The sequence below is a fragment of the Stomoxys calcitrans genome, chromosome 1 (assembly GCF_963082655.1).
Source record: "Stomoxys calcitrans chromosome 1, idStoCalc2.1, whole genome shotgun sequence".
In the NCBI taxonomy this organism is placed as follows: Eukaryota; Metazoa; Arthropoda; class Insecta; order Diptera; family Muscidae; genus Stomoxys; species Stomoxys calcitrans.
The window spans coordinates 237,760,725-237,766,800 of record NC_081552.1 but is presented as its reverse complement, the minus strand read 5'-3'; the positions used below and the strand labels follow the sequence as shown (position 1 = coordinate 237,766,800).

The 6,076-nt window shown below is 37.7% G+C and overlaps 1 protein-coding gene across 1 annotated transcript; it reads right to left on the bottom strand.

The window, feature by feature from the left end:
* Positions 1-879: 879 nt before the first annotated feature.
* LOC106090731 (large ribosomal subunit protein bL17m) lies at positions 880-1,773 on the bottom strand. The gene is made up of 2 exons (XM_013257014.2): positions 1,477-1,773; positions 880-1,419 (listed from the first exon to the last, which is right to left on the bottom strand). The coding sequence occupies exons 1-2, from the start codon at positions 1,672-1,674 to the stop codon at positions 991-993; spliced, it is 627 nt and encodes a 208-aa protein (XP_013112468.1). The 5' UTR covers positions 1,675-1,773; the 3' UTR covers positions 880-990.
* Positions 1,774-6,076: the final 4,303 nt, after the last annotated feature.

Here is a 6,076-nt window from a genome sequence, read left to right as displayed (position 1 = left end):
TACCGGATTGACCCGATGGAGTTCTTTGTTGTTGTTGTAGCAGTTTGTTGTGTTCTATCTTTCGTCTGCTTAATTCTGTTGAGTGTCAAAATCCCGGAACTCTGTGACTAAGATGGGGTGCATCCACAGGGATCAGGGTCTGGCTGGACAGTTAAACAAGTGACGTGTATCGTGCGGTCCCTGGTCACAATCGGGACATACATCTTGCACGTCGGCATCAATCCTTGCTCTGTAGCAGTTGAGGCGGCTGCTCTGGTTTGCCGGGGGAGGTCAATTTCCTCAGGTGCAATGGGAGGCGGCCGTTTTTCAAGGACTATATTCACCCGGTAGCTAATCACCGCATCTGCTACCGTGTCTGCATGAATGTTGTCTAGACCCGCCTGATATGCCGCTTGATCTAGAGATTCTCTCTTGTAGCTCTGTACCACACGCTCTAGATCATGTAGATCTACCTTAAGGCTTCTGGGCGGTGGGTATCTATCCACAAGTTGATGATTTGAATGGTCTGGTCTCTGCCATAGCAGCCCATGTAGTTATGTTTTCGCACTGGTAGGATCTTTTGTCTCCTGATGGAGGTGGTCCACATGAGAACTGAGGAGACAGGCCGTCGCAGTTCGGAGGACGGCATTTTGAAAGATTTGAATATTATTCCACTGCGTGTCACAGAGCTGACGAGACCAGACTGGCGCTGCATAATTTACCACAGATCGGCCAATTGCTTTGTGCTCAACAAAGTTTCTTAGTCCTTGGAGTCCTTCATCGGCAACAATACAATACAACAATAACAGCAACGATGGACATCACAAAAATCAGAGCTTGAAAGTTCCAAGCCGTCATCTCTTGCCGGGTTCATTCTCCTGTTGTTATGAATATTACCAATTGAACCATAAAATGAAGTCTTTTAATTTCTTGTTTTTTTATAATTTTAACAAATTGCTTAATACATAGAGGGTTTAAAGCTCCAACTTAAAAACAAATCTAAACATAGCTTCACATCTTGTCCTGCTGTTCACTTTTTGTTTCCGCCTTAACCGAATTGCCTGTGCCTTCTGCCACTTTGCTTGCATCTGACGATTCCGCAGCCAACTTATTTGCCATTTCTGCCAACTTCTCTCGCCTATACTCCTTTCGGGCTTCATCCAACAAAATATTATGGATAAAATTTCGGTTTTGCGAAAAGTCCTGTTGCAAAGATGGATATGGATGACCCCGCAGTTCAAGCACTGCCTTGTCATAGTACATGCCGGGATAGTCACGTGGTGCCTTGTACATGCGGGTATAGGAAACATTGCTATTCTCAAAACGTGGTACAATAACTTTAAAGAGTTTGTGAACCAATTGCTTTTCCAAGAGCCAGAAATCGGCCAATTCCATTGTGGCCTTATGACGGTCGCCATAGCGAATGGCATCAGATATCAACTGTGAAAAATACAAAAATTAACTTCTTATGCCTCAAGGGAGCACTCATTCACATACCAATTCAGCATATCCTCTGGCTTCATCAGCACGGTTATAGTACAATTCAATGCGCTCATGCTTCACCAAAGCGGTCACAGTTTTGCGAAGTTTTAATAAACGGCCCTCTGGTCCATCGGGGTTTTTCAAATGACGTTTTGCAGGTCTTAAGGCAAAGCGTAGCTGTGACATCAACTTTGTTACCTCAGCTTGATTCATTATTTTTGTTTTTTATTGATAAAAATCCTCAAGAATATTAAAATAAAATTCCAACGGGAATTTACGTAAACAGATGAGGTAGGGATGATGACAGCTGTACAATGCGGCTGTCATATGCAATAGCCACACCTAATTTCTTGCGTGTCCAATGGCAAAGTGCTAAGGAGTTGGTTAAACGAACGTAACGTGAATCCAATGACGTATCGTTTAAAAGGTAAAACGAGCAAAATGTTTAAAAGGCAGAAAAACGTGCAGATTCGTTTATGAGTGTTGCATTGAAAAAATGAAACTGCAAACAAATCCCACAAAAGCAACGGGTGAAAATTAAATCATTTTTAACTTTGACGACTGAATCTAACGTCATTCTACGTTGACATACGTAAAGAAGTGTTTTTCGTCGTAAAGTTAAATATTGTTTAACCTTTGGGCGTTGATTTTTTATTTTTGTTTCCAGAAATGTATTTTTTCCAATGGATTTTTGTTAAAAATTTGAAATTTTTGATGGGGCCATGAATTAAGGCCCATTTCCCTCTAGGACGCATAGTTTAGGAGATACAGCCATTTAAGTTTTCCAATGGTTTTTTGTTGAAAGTTTGAAACTTTTGATGGGGTCATGAATTAAGGCCCATTTCACTCTAGGACGCATAGTTTGGGAGATACAGCCATTTTAAGTTTTCCAATTGATTTTTGTTGAAAATTTGAAATTTCTAGGACACATAGTTCAGGAGCTACAGCCATTTAAAGTTTTCCAATGGATTTTTGTTGAAAATTTGAAATATTTGATGGGATCATGAATTAAGGCCCATTTCCCTCTAGGACGCATAGTTTAAGAGATACAGCCATTTTAAGTTTTCCAACGGATTTTTGTTGAAAATTTGAAATTTTTGATGGGATCATGAACTAAGGCCCATTTCCCTCTAGGACGCATAGTTTAGGAGATACAGCCATTTTATGTTTTCGAATGGATTTCTGTTGAAATTTTTGATGGGTTCATGAGTTAAGGCCCATTTCCCTCTAGGACACATAGTTTAGGAGATACAGCCATTTTAAGTTTTCCAATGGATTTTTGTTGAAAATTCTAAAATTTTTGATGGGGTCATGAATTTAGGCCCATTTCCTTCTGGGACGCATAGTTTACGGGATACAGCCATTTTATCCATTTCCCTCTAGGACGCATAGTTTTGGAGATACAGCCATTTTAAATTTTCCAATGGATTTTTGTTGAAATTTTGAATTTTTTGATGGGGTCATGAATTAAGGCCCATTTCCCTCTAGGACGCATAGTTTAGGAGATACAGCCATTTTAAGTTTTCCAATAGATTTTTGTTGAAAATTTGAAATTTTTGATGGGGTCATGAATTAAGGCCCATTTCCCTCTAGGACGCATAGTTTAGGAGATACAGCCATTTTAAGTTTTCCTATGGACTTTTGTTGAAAATTTTAAGTTTTTGATGGGGTCATGAATTAAGGCCCATTTCCCTCTAGGACGCATAGTTTTGGAGATACAGCCATTTTAAGTTTTCCAATGGATTTTTGTTGAAAATTTGAAAATTTTGATGGGGTCATGAATTAAGGCCCATTTCCCTCTAGAACGCATAGTTGTGGAGATACAGCCATTTTTAGTTTTCCAATGGATTTTTGTCGAAAATTTTAAATTTTTGATGGGGTCATGAATTAAGGCCCATTTCCCTCTAGGACGCATAGTTTAGGAGATACAGCCATTTTAAGTTTTCCAATGGATTTTTGTTGAAAATTTGAAATTTTTGATGGGGTCATGAATTAAGGCCCATTTCCCTCTAGGACGCATAGTTTAGGAGATACAGCCATCTTAAGTTTTCCAATGGATTTTTGTGGAAAATTTGAAATTTTTGTTGGGGTCATGAATTAAGGCCCATTTCCCTCTAGGACGCATATTTTAGGAGATACAGCCATTTTAAGGTTTCCAATGGATATTTGTTGAGAGTTTTAAATTTTTGATGGGGTAATGAATTAAGACCCATTTCCCTCTAGGACGCATAGTTTAGGAGATATAGCCATTTTAAGTTTTCCAATGGATTTTTGTTGAAAATTTGAAATTTTTGATGGGGTCATGTATTAAGGCCCATTTCCCCCTAGGACGCATAGTTTAGGAGATACAGCCATTTCAAGTTTTCCAATGGATTTTTGTTGAAATTTTGAAATTTTTGATGGGATCATGAATTAAGGCCCATTTCCCTCTAGGATGCATAGTTTAGGAGATACAGCCATTTTAAGGTTTCCAATGGATTTTTGTTGAAAATTTGAAATTTTTGATGGGGTCATGAATTAAGGCCCATTTCCCCCTGGGACGCATAGTTTTGGAGATACAGCCATTTTAAATTTTCCAATGGATTTTTGTTGAAAATTTGAAATTTTTGATGGGGTCATGAATTATGGCCCACTTCCCTATAGGACGTAAAGTTTAGGAGATATAGCCATTTTAGGTTGTCCAATGGATTTTTGTTGAAAATTTGAAATTTTTGATGTGAACATGAATTAAGGCCCATATCCGTCTAGGACGCATAGCTTCGGAGATACAGCCATTTTAAGTTTTCCAGTGGACTTTTGTTGAAAATTTTTAATATTTGATGGGGTCATGAATTAAGGTCCATATCCCTCTAGGACGCATAATTTAGGAGATACTGCCATTTTAAGTTTTCCATTAAGTTTTTGTTGAAATTTTTGATGGGGTCATGAATTAAGGCCCATTTCCCTCTAGGACGCATAGTTTAGGAGATACAGCCATTTTAAGTTTTGAAATGGATTTTTGTTGAAATTTTTGATGGGGTCATGAATTAAGGCCCATTTGCCTCTAGGACGCATAGTTTAGGAAATACAACCATTTTAAGTTTTCCAATGGATTTTTGTTGAATATTTGAAATTTTTGATGGGGTCATGAATTAAGGCCCATTTCCCTCTAGGACGCATAGTTTAGGAGATACAGCCATTTTAAGTTTTCCAATGGATTTTTGTGGAAAATTTGAAATTTTTGATGGGGTCATGAATTAAGGCCCATTTGCCTCTAGGACGCATAGTTTAGGAAATACAACCATTTTAAGTTTTCCAATGGATTTTTGTTGAATATTTGAAATTTTTGATGGGGTCATGAATTAAGGCCCATTTCCCTCTAGGACGCATAGTTTAGGAAATACAACCATTTTAAGTTTTCCAATGGATTTTTGTTGAATATTTGAAATTTTTGATGGGGTCATGAATTAAGGCCCATTTCCCTCTAGGACGCATAGTTTAGGAGATACAGCCATTTTAAGTTTTCCAATGGATTTTTGTGGAAAATTTGAAATTTTTGTTGGGGTCATGAATTAAGGCCCATTTCCCTCTAGGACGCATATTTTAGGAGATACAGCCATTTTAAGTTTTCCAATGGATTTTTGTGGAAAATTTGAAATTTTTGATGGGATCATGAATTAAGGCCCATTTCCGTCTAGGACGCATAGTTTAGGAGATACAGCCATTTTAAGATTTCCAATGAATTTATGTTGAAAATTTGAAATTTTTGATGGGGTCATGAATTAAGGCCCATTTCCCTCTAGGACGCATAGTTTAGGAGATACAGCCATTTTAAGATTTCCAATGGATTTATGTTGAAAATTCTAAAATTTTTGATGGGGTCATGAATTTAGGCCCATTTCCTTCTGGGACGCATAGTTTACGAGATACAGCCATTTTAAGATTTCCAATGGATTTATGTTGAAAATTCTAAAATTTTTGATGGGGTCATGAATTTAGGCCCATTTCCTTCTGGGACGCATAGTTTACGAGATACAGCCATTTTATCCATTTCCCTCTAGGACGCATAGTTTTGGAGATACAGCCATTTTAAATTTTCCAATGGATTTTTGTTGAAATTTTGAATTTTTTGATGGGGTCATGAGTTAAGGCCCATTTCCCTCTAGGACGCATAGTTTAGGAGATACACCCATTTTGAGTTTTCCAATGGAGTTTTGTTGAAAATTTGAAATTTTTGATGGGGTCATGAATTAAGGCCCATTTCCCTCTAGGACGCATAGTTTAGGAGATACAGCCATTTTGAGTTTTCCAATGGAGTTTTGTCGAAAATTTGAAATTTTTGATGGGGTCATGAATTAAGGCCCATTTCCCTCTAGGACGCATAGTTTAGGAAATACAACCATTTTAAGTTTTCCAATGGATTTTTGTTGAAAATTTGAAATTTTTGATGGGGTCATGAATTAAGACCCATTTCCCTCTAGGACGCATGGTTTAGGAGATACAGCCATTTTAAGTTTTCCAATGGATTTTTGTTGAAAATTTGAAATTTTTGATGGGGTCATGAATTAAGGCCCATTTCCCTCTAGGACGCATAGTTTAGGAGATACAGCCATCTTAAGTTTTCCAATGGATTTTT

Coding starts and splice junctions, on each gene's coding strand:
- LOC106090731 (XM_013257014.2), bottom strand. CDS start 1,674: ATGAATCAAGCTGAGGTAACAAAGTTGATGTCACAGCTACGCTTTGCC. Junction 1,420..1,476: donor CCAGAGGATATGCTGAATTG/GTATGTGAATGA, acceptor TATTTTTCACAG/TTGATATCTGATGCCATTCG.